The sequence below is a fragment of the Delphinapterus leucas genome, chromosome 10 (genome assembly GCF_059928025.1).
Source record: "Delphinapterus leucas isolate spDelLeu-1000000601 "Yukka" chromosome 10, BTC_Dleu_Yukka2, whole genome shotgun sequence".
Taxonomy (NCBI): Eukaryota; Metazoa; Chordata; class Mammalia; order Artiodactyla; family Monodontidae; genus Delphinapterus; species Delphinapterus leucas.
In genome coordinates, this window is record NC_143138.1 from 28,930,342 (window position 1) to 28,953,243 (window position 22,902).

The 22,902-nt window shown below is 36.6% G+C and overlaps 1 protein-coding gene across 1 annotated transcript in view; it reads right to left on the reverse strand.

The window, feature by feature from the left end:
• The window catches only part of OPN5 (opsin 5), an 82,111-nt gene that overhangs the window by 45,254 nt on the left and 13,955 nt on the right, over window positions 1–22,902 (reverse strand). Inside the window, exon 4 of the mRNA XM_089918637.1 lies at window positions 988–1,138. Within this exon, the coding sequence (XP_089774763.1) occupies window positions 988–1,138 (151 nt within the window). The remainder of the gene's footprint in view (window positions 1–987; window positions 1,139–22,902) is intronic.

Consider the following 22,902-nt stretch of genomic DNA (forward strand, 5'->3'; position numbering starts at 1 on the left):
AGTACTGTGGTTGAATCTAATTACCTAGACTAGTGCTGTCCAATAGAAATGTCATGGAAACCAGAAATGTGAGCCACATATGTATTTAAATTTTTTCTGGTCGTCATATTAAGCAAAGTAAAAATATTACTAAATTAATTTTGAGAATATATTTATTTAACCTAATAGGCCCCAAATATTATAGGTTAGACATGTAGTCGATTGTTTAAAATTATTAATGAGCTATTTTACATGATTTTTTCTGGTCCTATGTTTTCAGTATCTGGTGTCTATTTATACTACAGCACATCTCAATTTGGAAAAGTCACAGTTCAAGGACTCAGGAGCCACACGTGGCCACCACATTGGATACCAGAGCCTGGAAGCAGATGTACCATGCTGTGGATCAGGCAGGAAAACTTTTGACCCTGAACTGACTTCCGTTTATTATTCATACATTTTTTTCAACTCTCATCAAAATCACTTAGTGATGCTGTCATGGTGGGACCTGACTTTAGGTGAAGTAAACACAGTGTATCCATCCTGACTACAGCATTGGGACAGAGTTCTCTCCATTGTGAAAAGCAGAGGCTAAACTAGATGAGTTCTAAGGTCCATTCTGAGACTATACTCTTATCCTTATATCAAAGTATTTTTCAAAAAGTAAAAGCATTCTATTTAAATAAGAGCTCATGATCATTAATTTTGTCATTCGGTAGACAAGCCTACTATCAAAGCAACCAAAATGAAATATAGTCTCAAGATAAATTATTTTGCTGTAAAACTTCTTTGGATTATCGAGGGAATATTTATCCCTAATAATAAAGATAATAGAGTCGTTTCTATGAAACATGTATGAACTCTGTGATCCCTCCCCCTCTTCCTGCTTCCTCCCGCTCTCCATCTCAAAGTAGCCACTCAAGTGTTGGAATCTTTGTGCAAAATTAACATGACAGCCCATGAATTTTCTAGATGCAGCCTTTGCACTGAAAAGGCAAGGAAACTTACCAATGATTGTTAAGTAAAAGCCAGCCACTAAATCCGCTTCCCAGGAAAGTTTGGAAGCAAAGGGATCCCCCTCCCGAAGGTAGTACGGCAGGCGCTCATCCAGGGCTGGAGCCGTGTGGTTCAAAGCCATGCCCTCCTCCGGCGCCAGGGTCTGAAAGGCAGATACGTGGAGGTCACCGCAGAACTGAAGAAGCCAGCCCGACCCATCTCATAACCACGCCCCCTGCTTTAAAATGAAAAGCACGTTCCCAGAGTCATGCTTGAGTCTCTAATTAATAACTGGTGAACACTTGAACGTTTTTCTTCCATGATCCAAATATGTCAATATTCAATTCTTCAGTGTGTAGATTAGCCAAGCCTATCCTATGTTATTATTATTTTTTTTTTTTTTTGGACACGTTGGATCTTAGCTCCCCGACCGATCGAACCTGTGCCCCCTGCAGCGGAAGCATCTAGTCTTTTTTTTTTTTTTTTTTTGCGGTACGCGGGCCTCTCACAGCTGTGGCCTCTCCCGTTGCGGAGCACAGGCTCCGGACGCGCAGGCTCAGCGGCCATGGCTCAAAGGCCCAGCCGCTCCGCGGCATGTGGGATCTTCCCGGACCGGGGCACGAACCCGTGTCCCCTGCCTTGGCAGGCGGACTCTCAACCACCACTGCCTTGGATGTGTGTCAGACACAGGTCGGGGACCCAGGTGACACCTTGGGAATTTTCTCTCCCATTCTTGAGTCTCTTCTTGCTCACTGAGTGTTGTGTAAATTCAATAAGCATAAACCGTGCTCTTCATGACGATGTTTTACTGTGTCAGCAGCTGCCGGGGCTTAATGTACATCAAGCAGTAATAATACTCATGCTAATATGTTGTAAAACAGATCTGTATCCTAGTGAAGCAATTTGGATGATTTTGGCATATATAAGGATATAGTATTTTTCTTTTATACATAAAAATGGATAAAAAACTTTGTTTTAACAAAGTGGCAATCAAGAAAAAAAAAATAATTTGGGAGCCCAAATACCTGCAATCCAGGTCTCCAGAGAGGTAACCTTTATCTGTTAGTTAGTGCTAATGAGATCCTTGCCTTCTCTACAGGGGAAATGTTCACAGCCACAAAGAAAACTAGTGCTCAGCTGAGGTTGGCTGTCAAGCAGAAATGCGCATTAACACCCTTCAGGTTTTTCTGCTGTGGTTCAATATGATGCTAGAGAAGAAAATAAAAGTCCTGTTTGTTTGACCCACTTAACAAGACAGGAAACATGGGGAGGAAGAGAGGGCTGGAAGAAAAGAGAGAGGAAGTGAAGGAGGGAAAAAGGAAGGAAAGAATATTTTCGGTTGCAGAACCAAGCCAGCAAGAGAGCAATCAATTCAACTCAGTAGCTTCTAAGCCATGTAAAAAGGGGCTGAACTGTCTGTTGAGAATAATAACCTTCAAGTCAATTTATTCCTAAGCAATTCTGCTTGAAGCAAATTGATAAGTCTAAGGCATTGGGAGGATTGTAAGCAAGAGAGGTCTGCTTTAATATTTTCTTAAATCGTTCGTGATAATTTTTTTAAGTGTCAACTGTCACATAACTCCTATTTCAACCATCTCTCCTTTTCTGAACTTCTGAGTAATGAGTTTCAAATTAATTTATCCCACATTCTCTCCAAACCACTTTTCCTAGGCAAAAAAGATGAGGTACAAATTTCATATAATAATTACTATTTTAATTCCCAGCCCTCAGTACTTTTCACTCCTAGAACAAGGGCCCAAGCACTCATCCCAATTCACCTACCAGACAATCCTGCCCACCTCTGGCATGGGGCACGTTTTCCTCTTTCTCTCCCAGGGGTCTTCCTGTACCATATACCTTAGGATCCTTTCCTAAGGAAGCAATCAAATAGCCCAAACCTCTGCAGATCATCAAGGTAGCTCCTAGCCTAGAGATTGTCTCAAGAACATATGGGAAAATACAAACCCCAGAGATGACGCTGGAACCTCAGGATCCTTACCAGCATCATGACAGAACACCAGACCTGCAGACCCTTCTCAAGTTGGAAATCTTTTTGTCTGCAACCTCACGGTCAACATTTCATTTTCTCCCCCTGCCCTCAAATTCTAGTGTAAAAAGAAACTTGGGCAAAATAAAATAACTTTGAAAAAAGGGTACGAAATCCCCTACTTCCTTCCCCAATTCACTTCCTGCGGGGCCTGAGCTCCTCCATCCCTTCAGATCAGATCGTGTTAGCTGTGATTCCTAGTTATGAAGCTGCCCTCAGTAATAATAATGGCTAACATGAAGCACATGCAGAATCTCCAACAACTGAGTCTATTCATTCCTTTGAGAAGGAATAAACCACAACCACAAGAGGTTTTAAAAATAACTGGGAGGAACAAACCGGCTAGACACACAGTTACTTTGGCAGAAAACTTCAGACAGACCCCAAACTGCAATTTTACAGTCTCTCGTTGTTGTTCTACTGCTGGGTGCCTTCTTGTTTTATTCCTGATCTGAAATTCTGTTTCTGCCGCGCCTTTTAAGCATAAATTGATAAGCGTTAGTTGATAGATTTCACCCTAAACTCAACAGGAGGAAAAACAATCCAAATTGCTTCATCAATTACACAGTGGCATTCGGAATAAAGACTCAGACAGAGTCTTCAGAAAAATTCAGCTCTAACTTGTTCCTAGCTCTTACAATCACACAGAAGAGGGGGAAATCCCCTAAAAGTGAATTAAGAACTGCTGTCTCTGTGCCCCACGAATCATGCCTTGGCAATCGTCCTCATACCCTTTAACTGACCATGCAACTCAAAAGTTCTACTCTCCCAACAATCATCTTAGAATTTGTTTGTTCCTTTGTTATTTTGTCCCCTTATGAAAACTCACCAATTTAAGGACCTGCCAGAAAGAAATGTCTTTCCCTGGGCTTCTCAGGCTGGGTTTGCTCAGATCTTTTGATGCGTTCCTATTGGCTCTTCCAAAAGCAACACTAGTTACTCTGTACTTCAGCTGATTTTAAACAGTACCAAGTGAAAGGTGTTCATTTTCTAGACTTTCCTGCTCTCTCCACCCCTCTGCTGAAAGGACCAATCATATCCCTGGAAAAAATAACCTCATCTTATTGAATTATTGAGAAGAGATGCAATTTTTGGAAGCTTAACTTATTGCTGATTAAAAACCCAGCAGCACCTACTGGGCTCTGATATTGATCAGAAACTAGAATACGGTACTTTAAGATACCATATGCTTGCTTTTTTTTTTTTTCTCCAGATTTTTACGTCTCAGATTACTCTTTATGATCGAGAATTAAATCCTAAAGCTTTTAAGTAATTGTTTATCTTCTTAGGCTTTTAAAAAAAATCAAAACACTCTCTTCAGTTACCTAACATAACTGCCTGAGAAAGAGCACAAAAATAGAAAAAGAGAAGCTCACACGTAATTTTTAAAGCATAAATGTTAACACTTTGTCCTGACCTGGTTTACAGCTCTAAAGATTTATCAGAATTGAAAGTGAGGTTCTTGCTCTTTGGCATTAAGCATCCACAGGATCTAACATCTAGCATTGATCGGATACTCTTCCCATAACTGGCACTATGTTTAACGTTTCACATACGTTGTTCCATTAAAACCCTATGACAATAATGCTACAAAATAGGTTGTTGTTATTATCACCATTTTGTCAATAAGAATACTGAGATTTAGAGAAATTCAGCAGCTCACATGATGTTACACTACTTAGCTCCTAGTAGAATGTCATTAAAAGCTTGCGGACTAAATCAATGAACAAGTCCTTAACCCACACATAACACTATTTCAAGTGTGTTTTCATGGACAAAAGGGGGAAACTGCATTTATTTTAGAGAAGAAAAAAAGGTATGTGTCAATAAACACAGTCATTTCAGACAAGCCTCCTAAAAGATAAGATTATTTCAGATCACCCCCAAAAGAAATATTTCCAGATTTTCCAATATAATCTCAATTTTAAATATTCTATCCTATCAACATTGTAACTGTGCTTTTCCAATCAAATAATACCATTTTGTAAATTTCAGATTTATTGAGGTATAATTGATGTACAAAATTTTAAGATATTTAAAGTGTACATCATGGTTATTTGATAAACATATACATTGTTAAAGGATTCCCCTCCACTGAGTTAATTAACACATTCATCACCTCACATATTTATCTTTTTTTTCTTTTGGTGAGAACATTTAAGTTCTACTCTCTTAGCAAATTTCAATTATACAATACAGTGTTAAGTTTCAATTACAGTCACCATGTTATACATTAGATCCTCAGAGCTTATTCATCTTATAGCTGAAAGTTTGTACCCTTTTACCAACCTCTCCCTATTTCCCCCAACTTCCAGCCCTGGCAAACCCTTTTCTACTCTCTGCTTCTATGAGTTTGACTTCTTTTCTTTAATATTCCACATATAAGTGATACCATGCAGTATTTGTCTTTGTCTGGCCTATTTCACTTAGCAGGATGCCCTCAAGGTCCATCCATGTTGTCACAAAAGGACTTCCTTCTTTCTCATGGCCAAATAACATTCTACTGTACACATATACACATCTTTTTATCCATTCATCTTTTGATGGATACTTAGGTTGTTTCCGTCTCTTGGCTACTGATATGATCTCCTTTTTGAAAATCTTCTCACCATAAAATCATGCCCCAATTCATCTCCCATCACTCACTTACCCTCCCTCTGGAGATCAGATACCTTTTCTTTCAAAGCCTGGATTTGGAGCACAAATTTGTCTTTCCTGGAGGTGTGTGATTTATTTTTTAAAACTTAAAAATCATTATGTCTTTCCAAAGAAAGATGTTGAAATGAGAAAAGTTATGAAAAGATGCTTAAATGGAGGGAGGGGAGAAAGAGTACAAAGAGCATTGACTTTTTAAATTTGCATGTGGATTCTCTACTGATGCCAGACCATGCCTTGTGCACAGATTCATCCTTGCCACAAAATGAAATCTCTGAGTGCAGATTCATAGACCCAAGTTCCAGGTTATGAAAAGATAACTAATGGCCACAGAAATTCAGAGTTAAGTGTCCAAAGAGAGGCTCAAATGCTGGAATTCCAAGAAGGAAGACACCAATGGTTTGGAAGAGGACAACATCATCTATGCAATATAATATTGTCCATAGGACTATATGGGTAATATTATTTATCTCTTAAAATAAAGAATATCAGTTTTTCCACCATGGGCCAGCAAATCTACTGGGTCCTGGGAATAACAGTAAAATGACAAAATGCGTTCCTTCCTTCATAGAGTTTCCATTTTAATGGAGGTGCAAGGTCACGACACAAAATTTATTTAGTTACTATTGAGATAAGTGCTTATCCAATAAGCATGAATAGGAATTACATATGTCTTCAAACTCGTGCAGTGGGAAATCCCTGTTTTAGAGGTGGGCCAAAGGAAGAGAGAGGATGTGCCTGGATAAGGGTACTGAGGTAGGTAAAAGCGTCAAACCCAAGGCAAGCTGTCTTTTATCAGATCCAGGACCTAACCGCTGCTGAGGCCTCTGGTATCCAACCCATGACAAGAACCTGTGAAGTGTACATCATGCACATCTCAGGCTCTCAGCAAAAAGGATCTCAATACCACCACCAGGAAAATAGTAGTTCCCAGAATCTGGTCCACTGAACTGTGTTCCCTGTTACATATTCTCAAATAATCTTGAACTTCTCCTTCATAAAGCTCCTTTTCTAATGTGTGTCTCTTCTGCCTGACAGAAAAATTCATGACAACAGGAACTATGTCTCTTGGTCACCAGCGGTGTCCCCAGGGCCAAGCACAGCATCGGAAGCTCACTCAGTAGGCACTCAGTAAATATTTGTTGAATGAATCAACCAGTGACGAGGGGGGCATTCCGTGTTAGAACTGAAGCCAAGAGGCAAGGAGTTGGGATGACATGGCGGAGGTCCTACACAGCAAGCCTGGATGGTGTTGACTGTTCCCTTGTGAAAAAAAGAAAGAGTAGGAATTCGAGTTGTCTTTTATCCCTTCTTTCTTGCTTCTAAATTCTTCTGATTATTAATCATGGTGCTATTTTTCTGATCCTTCAATACAACTTTTTAGTTAAAAGCTCTTGGGCTCTACATTTTGACAAAGGAAGATTTTCTCATCCGTTTATTTGTCCTTTATCTTCTTTATTTGTCATTTTGACTTAACACCAATAATACTCAAGCAGATGGTTGTAAGTTAATGCTGCTTCCCTGGGATTTAACATATAAACTTGGGCATTAGGAAAGATGCAAGCTTATTCCTCCTTTTATATAAGGGAAGCAATCACTGTAAAAATCCATCTCAGTGAATGTTTTTTCCACACAGGAAGCAAAAAACCTATGCATCAACTTAACTGAAATAATCCAACATGTCAATTGAGCTATAACGAATAATGTATCAAGCAGCCTTTTTTCCAGAGTATTAGCCTCTATCCAGCTCCCTGGGTCCATGCTTTTGAAGAACTGCTTCCATCTTAGCTGAGAACAAACTCTAATTTAAGTCATCTTAAGGCATGTACAATTATTATTTTGAATATCCCTGCCCCATAAAAAATCAACTAGTGCAACATTTAAGCTCTATTACAGTTAACTACTTTTTTTTTTTTTTCCTTATTCCTCCTCGGGGGCCTTCTCCTTTCTCTGGCTAGAAGGTTCATATTATGGGTATCTTCAAGGATTTCCCTCTCGCTTCCTTCATACACTACCCCAATGACATCTTTACAGTGTGTCCTGCCCTGGCCACCCAATATAAAATTGTCCAGCTTTCTGCCTTGAGAGAGCTGTAAGCTGTAACTCAGGGAGGAAGAATCCAGACTCTCTGAGTTAAAGAGATGGAATGGGAAGGAAAAAAATATCATCTCTAATGAAGCGATAAATCAACCAGTCGAAACTGACCCAGACCTGACACAAATGTTAGAATTAACAAACTAGGACATGAAAACAGTTATTATTATAATTGTCTTCTATAGGTATGTTCAAAAGTTAACTAGAGAAATGGAAAATATAAAATCTAAAAATGTTCCTAAAGATGAAAACTACAATGTCTGAGATTAAAAAAAAAATACTCTGGTTGGTAGTATTAGATCAGAAAAGGCTGGTGAATTTGAAGAAAAAGAAATAGAAACTCAAAAATGAAACATACAGAAAAAACAGAATTTTATATATATAAGTTTTTTCTTATTATTTAAATCTTATTATTTAAATGTAGTGTGGGATGTATAGTATATGCAAAAGTAAAGCGAATGAACACATCACAAAGATCAGGAGTGAAGAAGGAAAAGTATAATATTATGTGGTTCTTATGCTATATGCAGCATATCTATCACTTGAAGGTAGATTGTGATCAGTTAAAGATGTGTATAATAATTCCTAAGGCAACCACTAAAATAACAAAACAAAGAGTTGTAGCTAATAAGCCAACAAAGGAAATAAGATGGTATCATAAAAGTAGAATAGGAAGGAGGAGCAAAGATTAGATGGTGTCTTCGTCAGAGTTCTCCAGAGAAACAGAACCAATAGGGTGTGTGTGTGTGTGTGGAGAGAGAGAGAGATTTATTAGGAGAAACTGACTCATATGACTATGGAGGTTAATAAGTCCAGCAATTTCACTTCTGGGTATTTTGCCAAAGAAGACAAAAATACTAATTTGAAAAGATATATGCACCCCTATGCTCATTGCAACATTATTTACAATAGGCAAGATATGGAAGTAGCCTCAGTGTCCAACGATAGATGAATGGATCAAGAAGATGTGATATATATAGATAGATAGATAGATAGATAGAGATATAAAATGTTATTCAGCCATAAAAGTAGAATGAAATCTTGCCACTTGAAACAATGTGGATGAACCTAGAGGATATTATGCTAAGTGAAATAAGTCAGACAGAGAAAGACAAATACTGTATGATTTCATTTATGTGTGGAATCTAAAAATAAAACAAACTAACAAAACGTAAGCAGAGTCACAGATACGGAGGACAAACGGGTAGTTGTCAGAGGGGAGGGAGTGGGAGATGAATGAAACAGATGAAGGAGAATAAGAGGTACAAACTTCCAGTTACAAAATAAATGAGTCATGGGATGAAATGTACAGTGTGGAGAACATAGTCAATAACTATGTAACATCTTAGTATGGTGAGAGATGACAACCAGACTTATGGTGAGAAATATATAGAAATATCAAATCACTATGCTAGAAATATCAATATATAGAAATATCAAATATTAAAATATATAGAAATATCAAATCACTATGTGTGTAACAGGAGTTCACATAGTGTTGTAGGTCAATTACACTTCAAAAACAAGCAAGCAAACAAACTTATAGAAAAAGAGATCAGATTTGAAGTTACCAGAGGCAGGGTGTAGGGGAAGAGGGAATTGGATGAAGGTAGTTAACAGGTACAAACATCCAATTATAAGATAAATAAGAACTAGGGATGCAACGTACAACATGATTAATATAATTAACACTGCTGTGTGTTAAACATGAAAGTTGTTAAGAAAGTAAATCCTAAGAGTTCTCATCACAAAGAAAAATATTTTTTTCCTTTTATTTTGTATCTATATGATGATGGATGTTCACTAAACTTAGTGTGGTCATAATTTCATGATGTATGTAAGTCAAATCATTATGCTGTACACCTTACACTTATACAGTGCTGTATGCCAATTATAACTCAATAAAACTGGAAGAAGAAAAGAAGTTCTAAGATCTGCAGTAGACAAGCTAGAAGCCCAGAGGATTAGTTGGTATAGTTCCAGTGTGAGTCTGAATGCCTAAGAACTGGGAACTCTATTGATGTAAATTCCAGTCCAAGCCCAAAGGCAGGAGAAGGCCAGTCTCAAATCAATGACCTAAGATTCCATCTTAAAAATCAAGAATGAAAAGAGAGCAAATGTAAACAGAAGAAAGGAAATAATAAAGATAAAAATGAGAATCAATGAAATCAAAAACAGAAAAACAATAGAGAATGACTTAATGGAACAATTGATGGCCATTAAAATATTTCCTGAAAGAACGGTCCATGTTTCTGCCTCAGTGAATGATTGAGCAATGGGAGTATATTTATAATTCTGTGGGTTTAGATCAGTGATTTGAAATTTTAACTGGACATTAGAATTACTGATCGAGCTTGTTAAAATGCACGTGTCTGGGTCTCACAGGAGATTCTGGTTCAGGTCTTGTTATGCATATTTAAAACCCCTCTGGTGACTCTGATGGACGTACCTCCACGCTTAAGAGCTCTTGACTTATGACATATGATATGAGACTCTGTTTGTCCTTGATTTATTTTCATATTGATATGAAGAGGTAATGACACAGAGTTCTCCTAAAGTAAAGCATTCCTCAGAAGTGAATGTGTGTGTGCGGTGACGAAACATCAGGAGAATGGGAAATGGGAAAAGCCTTAGATCATTCCCTTCCACATCACAACAGGCCCCCAACCATAGTGCAGGATGCCATCCATGACAGCTCAACATGGCAGCCTGATGTCCTCCAGGTAATTGTTCCAAACAAGAGCGAATATAAAACACAACTAAACACGAATATAAAACACAACTAAACACGAAAACATATACCTGCATTATAAAACATCGGCAAGGGTGTATAGGTTCTAACATAATGAGAAAAGGACAAATTTGTCATCAAGAGAAAGATTATCAAGAGAAGGATTAAACAGTACTCCATGGGGAAATTTATTTCTACCTAAAGGAAATTTTGTTCACCTGATGACTAAGATGATACTTAAAAAATAATGGTGATGACGGTAATAATAATAATTCCTACCATTTATTGAGTGGCTTCTATATGCCAACCTATACTTATTTTTGTGCGTGAGTGAGTGAGTGTGTGTGTGTGTGTGTGTGTGTGTGTAGAAGGAGGGAAAGACTGAATTTGCCTAACAGTGGTGATTACCTTGTAAGTCTGTGTAAGTAAACAGTCCCAAAAGCTAAGTTTACAAGAATTTTTGATCCTAGACAAACAAATCAATCATGCAAATCACAACAGTATTTTAGGTTACTAAAAGTTATTATCCCCTGATTGAACCCCTTAAAATTTTGTGAACTATGCTGGCTTGTGAGTTGAAGACCCAAATGTGGGGAGTGGTGTTTACGTCTTCCGTCCAGCAATCCCAAAGAGGAGCTTCCAAAAGCACTCAAAGAAAGTGAAGTACAAGTTGCTGGCACGTAAATAAGCTGCCGGTCTTCACTCTGCAAATCTTCTTGCCCAAATGAGGCAGTGAGGAAGACAGGGCCAGACCAGCTGACGCTTTCCTGGGCGCACTCCTAAGTGCTAATGCAAGTCCCTGGTAAGCGAGTAAACGCTGAACGTTGTGATTAAATGAAGCATGAAGCATGTTGAAAAGGAGCGGTGTGGGTGTATGTTTGGAAGGGAATTTATAAAAGTTCTCATCAGATTGGCTCTCTGAAGATTTACAGGGAGCAAAGTGGAGAAATACTTTCTTCCCTTCACAGGATTTCAAAGAAGAAAAAAAGTATAAGAGACAGAGGAAATGATCTCTTAAGACATAGTTATTTTATCACCAACTGAAATTTCCATGTAGACATAATTTGAGAACCCCTCAGGTGACACTTTCATGCAATGAAAAAATACTATGATAGAATTTTTAAAATGTATTAACCCTCAAAGTTTATTTTAACAGCAAACAAAATTCTCCCAATCTCTCTCATGTCAATCAGAAGCACAAATAGGACAGCTTGTCAGCTAGTAGCGGTGGGTGTCAAGAACCTCTACATAATGATATCTGAACAATAGATTTCATCTACAAATTTTATATAAACTGTTATTGCTGTTCATTACAAATTTTCAATCCCATGCAGTTTATGCAAACATTTTTTGCTTATTCCTGTTTCCTAGTTATATTCTTTATATTGACTGCAATCATGTAATAATGTATATCATGAATAATAAAAATAGAAAACGGGAATAATCAAGAAAAGTCTCTAAGCACATACATATAGATGTGGGTGTGTGCATCACAGAATTTATTTGATCAGATTCACATATCTATTTACTCTTACTTTAGACACAATTCTAACAAGCCTAGTGACTTGGCTTCCCTGACTACAGGGTGTTGAAAAGAAGAGATTAAAAGTACAGAGGCAGTGGGAGTTCCCTGGCGGTCCAGTGGTTAGGACTTAGCACTTTCACTGCTGTGGCCCAGGTTGGGGAACTAAGATCCCCGCAAGCCACATGGCATGACCAAAAAAAAACCCCCCCAAAAAACCCCAAAACAGATATCAACCACAGCAGGCTTCCTGTGTACATAGTTAAAAAAAAAAAATACAGAGGTAGCGTAATTTCCTCAAAGTTCATACATGTTGTAACATAAGACAGAATTTTCTTCTTTTTTAAGGTTGAATGATATCCCCCTGTATGTATATAGCACGTTCTCTTTATTCATTCATCCACTAATGGGCATTTAGGTTGTTTCCACCTCTTGGTTGTTGTGAATAATGCTGCAATAAACATGGGAGTGCAAATACCTCTTTGAGATCCTACTGTAAATTCTTTTAGATAAATACTAAAAAGTGGGATTGCTGGATAATATAGTTTTAAGAACAAATACTGCGTGATCACTCATATGAGGATCTGAAGTAGTCAAACTCAAAAAAGCAGAACGTACAATGGTGGTTGCCAGGGGCTGGGGGAGGGGAAAGTGAGAAGTTGCTGTTCAATGGATATAGACTGTCAATCATGCGAGATGAAAAGCCCTAGAGATTTTCTGTACAACAATGCACATAGTTAACAATACTGTACTGTACACTTAAAATATTGTTAAGAGGGTAATCTCATGTTATGTGTTTTTTACCACAATAAAAAAAATACGGAGGAAAACTAGAGATGCCAGGGATAAAAGCAAGAAGTGATTGCAAGAGCCACTTGGGAAGACAGCTTGGCGGTTTCTTACAAAACTAAAGATAGTCTTACCATATGATCCAGCATTCACGCTTTCTGGTATTTACCCAAATGAGTTAAAACTTATGTCCACACAAAAGCCTGCACACGGATGTTTATAGCAGCTTTATTCACAAATGCTGAAACTTAGAAGCAGCCAAGATATTCCTCAGTAGGTGAATGGATAAATCCAGATAATGGAATATTACTCAGCGCTAAAAAGAAATGAGCTATCGAGCCATGAAAAGACATGGAGGACATTTAAATGCATATTACAGAGTGAAATAATCCCTTCTTAAAGAAAAATACATACTGAATGATTCCAAATATAGGGCATTCTGGAAAAGGCAAAGCTATGGAGACAGGAGACAGGTGGTCAGGGGAAGGAGGGGTGAGTAGGCAAAGCACAGAGGATTAAAGCTATTCTGTACAATACTAAAATGGTGGATAGGTGTCATTATACATTTGTCAAAACCCATAGAATGTACAACAGCAAGAATGAACCCTGATGTAAACTATGGGCTTTAGCTGATACTGATGTGTTAAGGTAGGTTCATCGATTTTAACAAATGGACCTCTCTGGTGAGGGATGTGAATAGTGCTGGAGGTTGGGCACATGTAGGGACAGAAGGTATATAAGAACTAACTCTGTGATTTCTGCTCAATTTTGCTGTGAACCTAAAACTTCTCTAAAAAATAAAGTTTATGAATTAAAGAAAGAGGTGATTGCAGGCCACCAGCCAGCAAGGGAAAGGGAAAGTCAAATATATATATATATATATATATGTAAATATAAATATATATATAAAAATAAAGAATTCATTAAAAAATTAAAATCTAGAGGGTCAAGATAACCAGCTCTGCATATGGTGACAGCACTGGGGCATCAATGTTTTCTATCACAATGTAATAATGAATAATCAATATTCATATTTATGATCTTAGTCAATACACAAATATTTATTAAGCTTTTTCCAGGTGACAAACATTGAAGGGAGAGGAGACGTGGTTTATGATGATGTTGGTCATAGACGCTTACGTAACTCTGGGCTTTTCTTCTGGTAGGAGTAGAAAAATTAAGATGTGCAGTGCAGTCATGCACAAAAAGGTAGAAAATTCCAGTGCCATAAGTTAGGTGCATATGGAGCTTGGGAGCTCAGCCTGAGACAGAGACAGTCTGTCTCAAGTGTGGGAAGTTGAAGGGTAATTAAGATTGAAATTAAGTGTACTATAGTAATTATGAGCATAGCTTCTGGAGTTCTACTTCCTGGGTTCAAACCCCAGCTCCACTACTTACTAGTTGTACGCCTTTGGGCAAGTTACTAAAGATTAAATGAGTGAAAACAGGCAAAGTGTTGACAACAGTGCAAGAAAGGTTTGCTGTCAGAACTTAGGAGAGGAATGAGGGGTCATGAGTCCAAAAGATGTGCACAAAATGAGCAATGTGACCCACGTGGTCAGGCAATAATAAACAACTGCAGTATATACATGCATCCACCCACCCATGTCAGTAGGCTAAAAATAAGTCTAAGAGTACAGGGGAAAGCTCCCAAACTCAATGGTTAGACACCAAATAGCAGTTGAGAGAATGTTCTTACAGACAGACACGTGGGTTCAAGCACCAGGTGTGGCCAAGCCATCTTAAGCCACTGAAACTCTCTAAATCTCATTTTTCCAGAAGCAAAATGGAGATACAAATATAATGCCTATGTTAAAGAATTGTTGTGAAAAATAAATGAGATACGGCCTGTAACACACACTTCTTGACAAAGTTATTAAGAATTTTCTGGCTAACTAAAGGAAGAAAGCTTCTTTGATTGCAAGCACTTTATTAAAAAGACTTTTGAACTATATTTATCTGCTTTCAAGTCTTCATAGACTTGTAACTGTCATGGCTTGTTGTCGAGCTAGAAGATGACTTTTGTCAAAGAGATGGTTTTTCTCTGCCTCTTCATATGCTGCCCTGCTGTCTGGAACACCTATCCTCTGTCCTCCAAGATCAGCTAAATGTCACCTGTGTGTATCATTCCATTCTCACCATCACACTCCAATACAGAGAACCACTTATTCCTCAGTCACTTCACTTCCCACATTTCCTTATACTGACCACTATTATACTGACTATTATAGCACACATCTCATCGTACCTTAGTTAATCCCCTGTGCCCTTGCCGATCCCCTCTGTGTAATTCTTAAATACAGAGACTGTGTTTTGTTCATCATCCTTGTACACCTCACACCTTCACCTAGCCTGCCTCATTGTAAACATTCCAAAATGTTTATTACGCCCTCAACATGTTGTTTTGGAAGACACTATCCATCTGGAGACGGCATCGGATTGCACAGGTCAAGGATAAGACTGTTTATCCTCCACCCACCGCTTCAAACACCAGCCAGCTACAAGCCCAGGCTGTTATCTGTTTCTGATCAATAAGCTACAAACTGCAGGCTCTGGACCCCCTCCAGTTCAGAATGCCAACTGCAAGCCCAGGTTGTTACCTGTACTTCTGACCAACTGCCTATAAATTGAGGTTCCAATGACCCCCTTTTCAGGTTGGATTAATTTGTTAGAGCAACACTCAGAGCTCAGAGGAACATTTTACTTACTAAACCACGGAAGTGGAAGAGATGCATAGGGCAAGCTTGCCACTCTCCCCAAATCTCCACGTGGTCACCAAACTGAAGCTCTCCAAACCCTGTCCTTTTGGGGGATTTTTATGGAGGCTTCATTACACAAGCATGATTGATTGAATCATTGGCCACTGGCAAGTGATTCAACCTCTAGCCCATCTCCCCTACCCAGAGGTTGGGGAGTGGGACTGAAAGGACCAACCATCTAGTCACAGGTTGGCTCCACTTGCAACCAGTCCCCATCCTTGGGTGTTTTCCCAAAGTCACTCATTAACATAACAAAAGGCACTTTTATTGCTCTTACCACTTGGGAAATTCCAAGGGTTTTAGGAGTACTGTACCAGAAATGGGGAAAAAGACCAAATACATATTTCTTAGTATAAATCACAGTATCACAGGTCACAACTGTCATTTTAATGATAGTCAAGTTAAATTAAGTTCCTGAGCCTTTTTTAATGTCAGCTCTCCTGGCATCTTATTGGCATTTTTTATTCTTTTGAAACTAAAATATAAATTATTAAAAAGACTATAATATATCCTTACTAAATTTTCTTTGTTTCTAGTTGTTATTCTAAACTATAAAGATCTTTTTTAAATCATTGTTTTGCAAGCTCAGTACCCTACCAAAAAAAGGGGTAACATAAATTCAACAGGAGGTGAATTATTTGTTAAACAATGGTACACCAACATCATGGAAATGCAATACTTCTCTTTAGCTTTAGTTGAGTCGCACAGTATAACAGACTCTGCCCAATTAATATTTTGGGTATGTATTGTCTCAAAAGACTTACCAATTACCTAAAAATATTGGATATTCACAGCCTAAAAATTTGAACTGATGGCATAGATATTCTCAAATCTTTTATATCTGTCACAGAAAAATTTCTACCAGATATGAAAAAATTAGTTTTTTTGCCACAGCAGATGGTGCTCTGGTTGATTTAGATCAAAATCCATGTTTATTGGACTTTAAACAAGATACTCATGCTTTCCTCATTACTTCATTCCAGTGTGTGATACATATTGAAAATATTTTTGCTCACCTTTCAGAAAGAGTCTCTGTGAAAAGTGTCATGCATACAGTTATTAAAATTGTTATATGTATAAAATATATATATATGTGCAAATGCTAGAATTCATCACCAATTCATGGACTTCCTGAAAGAAATAATAAACAGTGAGTTTAATTATCTTGTGTTCTTTGCCAATGTTCATTGGCTGAATTGTGGAAGATTCTTACAAGTATTTATTGTATTGTTAACTCCAATTCAAGACTTTCTTGAAACAAAAGAAATGCCTTTCTAATATCCAATAATCAAAGAAAAACCTGAGGAGTTTGATTTATGTTTCCTCACTGGTATCACACTGCATATGAACAAGCTAAATTTTCAAGTTCCAAGGAAAGAAAAAGCTTATTGTAACCTAGCTAGACAGGTAAGATAACATGTTAACATCAAAACTTACAAGTTTTGTAATACTTATTTTTACACATTTTTCTAACATGAATCAACATAAAAAAATTTTAATTGTAATTGACAGTATTATATGAATTGGCTGCAAACACTACAGGAAAATTTGAACAATGCTTTCTTAACATTGATAAATTTAAAATTGCTTTTCAACCTCAACAATATGCCTTTGAAATTGATTGTTAATAGTACTGAGTTGGCACAAAAATTAGTCAATTTATTAAACTTGAAAGACATATTTTTGAAAATTATATGCTTTTGCTTCAAAAGTTAAAGTATTCTAAAACAGATAAAACAATTTTGTCAATGTGAATATAAATATTAAAGGAAAATGATTTTTTGGCGCTTGATCTAAGTATTGAAAACTTTCAAATTTAGTTGGAACAATCTGGATATGTGAGTCTGTGTTTACTTTTTCAGTAGTAAATTTTATGAAATTTAAGTAGGGATCAAATAGAGCACTTGCATTGAGATGTGCTATAAGTATAAAACAGACATCATATGTTAAAGGCTAAATTTTAAAAACTCATTAATAATTGTATGCTAATTACACATTGAAGTAATATATGACTAAAATAAATATCATCTATTCTTTTACTTGGTAATGAGACTGCTAGAAAACTTAAAATGAGAATTACATATGTGGATAGCACTATATTTCTATTGGGCTATGCTGATACTGAAGATAATTTGAACAGCCAGAATGATCAACGTTCTAATTAACATGTATAGAATGCTGCATTTAACAACTGTGGAGCACACATATTTCATGGAATATTTACCAAAATTGATCACATGCTGGGCCCTAAAGATAGTATCAATAATTTTCAAAGAATTTAAATTATCAAAAGAATGTTCTAAAGCTTATGAGTACATTTGCCATACATTTATAATAGTGAAAACAGACAGGAGAAATACAAATATCCAATGTTAATATAATACTCAAAGAAACAAAAATATCCCACATGTACATATTATGCAGTCATTAAGATGGAAAGTATGAAGAACAAAAGCTACATGTGAGAAATAAATGTTGCATAAAAACATAGAACTCAAAACAATATACATACCCACATACATGTAAAAGGTATGTATTTTAACAATAAACATATGCAAAAGGAACTTAGAGGGTATTTTAGACACTATTTTCAGTAAAATTGTTAAATACTATATTTTAACATTTTTTAAATATGCTTTTTATTATCTTGGAAGAGTGAGATCTTACCTAATGGTATTTCTGAAATACAAAAAAAAAAAAAAATGTAAAGAATTGAAAGACCTATACCATGATGAATAGCACTATAATTTGAACTTTACAATTAGATTTTTTTAAGGCTCAACTTAATTGCTAATTTACACAGGTGGGATTTCTGAAATCATCATTCAGTATTTACTCACAAAAAAACAGAATTTTTACCACTGGAATCTAATAATGGGATTTGCTTTATAAGAAATCCATTAATAAAGTAACTCTTATGATTCATAAATTGATAAAATATATTTTCTTTAATTTCTGAGCCAATTGGTGGAGAGTTGAAAGGGATTTTCTTTTTCTTCCTTTTTTATTTCTTTATTTCTTTTTTAGAAAATAAAATAGGAGCTACTTTTAGAAAAATAAAAATGAACCATGCTGGTTCATTTGGGTTCATTACATGCAGAAATAGGATAGGAAACAAGCCATTTTAGAAAGTGACACTTTCCTTTATATTTGCACGTTCAGTACTTGTTTCACAAAGACCAAGAATGTGTGAATATTGTCCACCAGTTGGCTGATTTAGAAGAGCTGCACTCTACAAAGTCCCTAGTAGCCTAGACTTTTAATTGGACGCTAAAAATAATAACCCTTGCAGTAATCAGGAAGTTCAATATTATAAGTTAAAAGGATAATAAGCAAGGAGCCATCAAAAAGCTATATTTATTTAAAGAGCAAAGATTAAATTGGCTTACTACAGAGAGTAAAGTGAATTACAGTAAACTTCCCCAGACCACCCGGCTCCCATTTACGCATTGGAAGAGACTTTGAAGCAACAACCAAAGAACACTTTTCTTCTCTCCCTGTAACTTCAGAGTGATGAAGATCACAGATTGCTCTATTTTCTAAATTCTCCTCTGTCTGGCCTTGTTTTTTTATCAATATTTTACCTAGCCTTATTTTTTAATTTATATTTTTATTTTGTTGTCTTCTTCCTTTAAGCTACCTCAAATTCTTTGTGAAATAGCATGATCATTGGTGAAGAAAAAATTCAAAATAAATAGGTCAAATTATTAAATTTGCCTACGTGATTGTCAAGATCCTGTAACATAACTTATTAATGCTGCTTCTCACTAAACTCTTCATTTTCTCTCTTCTTAACTTGTAATTTACAGTACAAGTTAATGAATATGGTGATCTTCACCATAATGGTTGACGCCTCCTCTTGAATTCATTCATTCATTTTTATTCACAAATGTAAGAGGCTTAGTTGAAAGCCATGAAGAGTACCGTCTTGGCCACTGGCCTCCTGTACTGGGAGGGTACCAGCGCTATGACCTCTGGGCTCTATGCATCCCTTATTCATTCTTCACTGCTCTTGGGGTCTGAGCATTAGGTAAGGAGGGGAGAGTCAGGCTGGAGCTCACTGAATAAGCAGTCATCACATGTAGACTGGTGAGATTGGACACCTTATGTAGCAGAGTTAACAAAAAGTAGAACGAAGGTATGCTTACAGCACGTCACAAGATCAACTGAACCAGATTTCCAGTGAAATAACAGAAAAAAAAAAATCAAAGTGGAGACAAGACTCATTGTTGTTGACTTTGAATCAGAAGATAATGACTGGAAATTAGTATTCTAATAAAGAATAAGGGAATGTCATATGAGTGCCTGAATAATTTTTAGACATCCCTGACTTGCACAACACCATCTAGAAAGTGATAAATAATAATAGTGTTTCTATTTATAAGGTGGCAAGATCAGTGCTGCCTGGCATGATAAAAAGGTCTAAAGGGCAATTCTGAACATCTCTCTGCTAGTGACACGTACACAGTTTCACTAATTACTGTCTATTCTGCAGCCAAGACGTTTGTAGACTCCTCTTCTCGTGATTCCAGGCAGAGTATAGAAGCAAGGACATCTTTTTGCAGTGTGCTGTGTCTTTCTTTATGGCCTCAAAATTGACTAAGATTCAAAAGCCAACTTTTAACCTCTCTTCAAAGGCATTTGTGAGTCTACGGTTAGAACAGTAATCTTGCGTTCCTGAATCAGCAGATACCAGATCCTCTTTATCATAGTGTCAATACTCTCATCCTTGCCTTCTTGGATTTCCATAAAACTTGCTATGAAGGCAAACAAGTCAAAGTGGACTGCTCCCTGAAGAAAGCCAAGCACATAAAAGTATTGATAACAGTGTCAAGTAAATTGACGAGATGCTCCAACATATGCTCATTCATTGAAAGGCAGCAACACTTCTCTTAAATCTTTGGTTATCATCTTCATAGTTAGTAACCTGGCTAAAAACTCTCATACTTGGGAGGAGATCAGAAGTTGCCTTTTGGTGCTCCAGACATATATACTGAACCCTAGCTGGATGTTTTTCTAAAGTGTAATATAAATCCTTACACAAAGTAAAATACCAAAATCAATATAAATAGTATGAATTAATATTAGCAAGAACAGCTTAATACAAAGATGCATAGTTATACCAAATCACAGACCCAGAAGATATAAAACAATAATTTCATCTGGTCCAAAATGCTAAAGATAATTATTCATGTTTTTTTTCTCTGAAACATGCTTACTAAAGTCATGGCCAACTATTAATTTTTGTCTTTAATACTTTGAAGGAAAAAAATATTTTGAAGGAATAGGAGTGAATTGATTGTCCTTATAAGGCCTCTATAAGGTTTTCCAAAGGATGCTCCATGGTTTATGTACTTAGATGGACTTACACCTTCCAAGAAGTAGCTAATGCCATGGAAAGGATTTATAAAACACTCTCTTGTTCCTGACACATGAGGTCCACTAAAATCTGCTTTCCTCTAACTTACACATATTTCTTCTTGAAGTTTAAATGTATAAAAATCCTGAAAGGTATATGATTTCTAAAGATAAATGGGCCAAAATGTATATCAACTCTGGCAGCCACCGATGGTGCCACTGACACCCTTCTACAGAGAAGCAGCATGCCTGGACACCCTCCCACAATTGTTTCTGTACTGTGCCAATATTGCTGACATGAAAATAGGCCACTTTTATAACAGTAATGATATTATAGAATTGGCAACTAACTTTTTAAAGCCAGAAACTTGCTATACATTTTGGTATTGATATTGTTAGGGTTTTTTCACCTTTATTGAGATACAACTATATATAATGTTGTGTAAGTTTAAGATGTACAACATGATGATTTGATACACACATCTTTAGTTTTTTTAACTGAAGATAATATAACCAAAAAGAAATAAACAACCAAAAAAGGTAATGTAGATCTTTCACCTTCTAGCCATTTGACTTTGGAGATGTTTCATGACCTCACTGAATCTCAGTTTCCTCATTAGGGACTTAAATACATTCCTTTATGTTTTATTTCTTCAACCATGCAAAAATCCTGATGAAAAGTTCCCTGAACTATCAGGACACGAAGACCAGTATAGTAATGAGCAGTTCTGCAAACTGCATGTGGGAATAGTAAGTCAAACTTTGTTTTACCTTTTGTGTTAGACTGAATAATGGCTTCTCAAAGATGCCCATGTCCTAATGCCAAGAACCTGTGAATATATTACCTTACATGGCAAAAGACATTTTGCAGGTGTCATTAAGTTAAGGATCTTGAGCTGGAAAGAGGATCCTGGATTATCCAGGAAGAACCAATGTAATCACAAGGCTTCTTATAGAGGGAGGTAGGAGGATCATAGACAGAGAAGATATGCTGATAGAAGCAGAGATCAAAGAGAAGAAAATGTGAAGATTCTTCACTCCTGGCTTTGAAGATGGAGGAAAGGACCACCAGCTAAGGAATGCAGGCAGCCTCTAGATGCTGGAAAACGCAAGGACACAATCCTCCTGTAGAGCATCCAGAAGGAATGCATCCCTGCTAACACCTTGATTTTAGGACTTCTGCCATCCAAACTCTAAGATAATACATTTGTGTTCTTCTAAACCACTAAGTTTGTGGCATTGTTACAGCAGCAATATATCTTTCAACACTAATTCCACTCAAATAATCTCACATTGGGTGATGCAGCATTCTACACAGCTGGTAGTTAAATTCTTTGGAAAGCAATTGGCAATATATGTCAACAGACTGAAAACATTCGCATAATTTGATCCAGTGGTACCTCTTCTAAGACTCTATTCCAAAGAAATAACCACAAATTGAGACAATGTTCATCCTGGTATTATTCATAATTACAAAAACAAAATTTGAAATAGCATAAATGTCCAATGATAAGGGTGTGGTTACATAAATTATGTAGCATGTGAATTATCTATGAAACATTACACAGCAATTTAAAATATATTTGAAGAAATGTTAATGACATAGGAAAATCATTATGGAATAATGAGAAACATAGTAATAATACACAACTTACATGTGCAATACATCCTCACTGCATTGTTTTTAAAATGTCTCTATTGGAGTAAAATGACAATCAATAGAAAATAAAATAAAACTTAGAGAATGATTATTCTCTAGATGAGTAATTTAACTTTTCAAATTCATATCTTTGTATGTTTCCCAGATTTTCCATAATGAGCGTGTATTACCTTTACAATGAGTAAAAAAAAAAAAAAAATTACACTATGTTGTTAACCCACACCACAATTCGATATGGAAACAGATTACTAATGAGAAAGGGACCCTCTAACATATAGGAGGAAACAGTCACTCTAAAAGGAATCAAAGGGG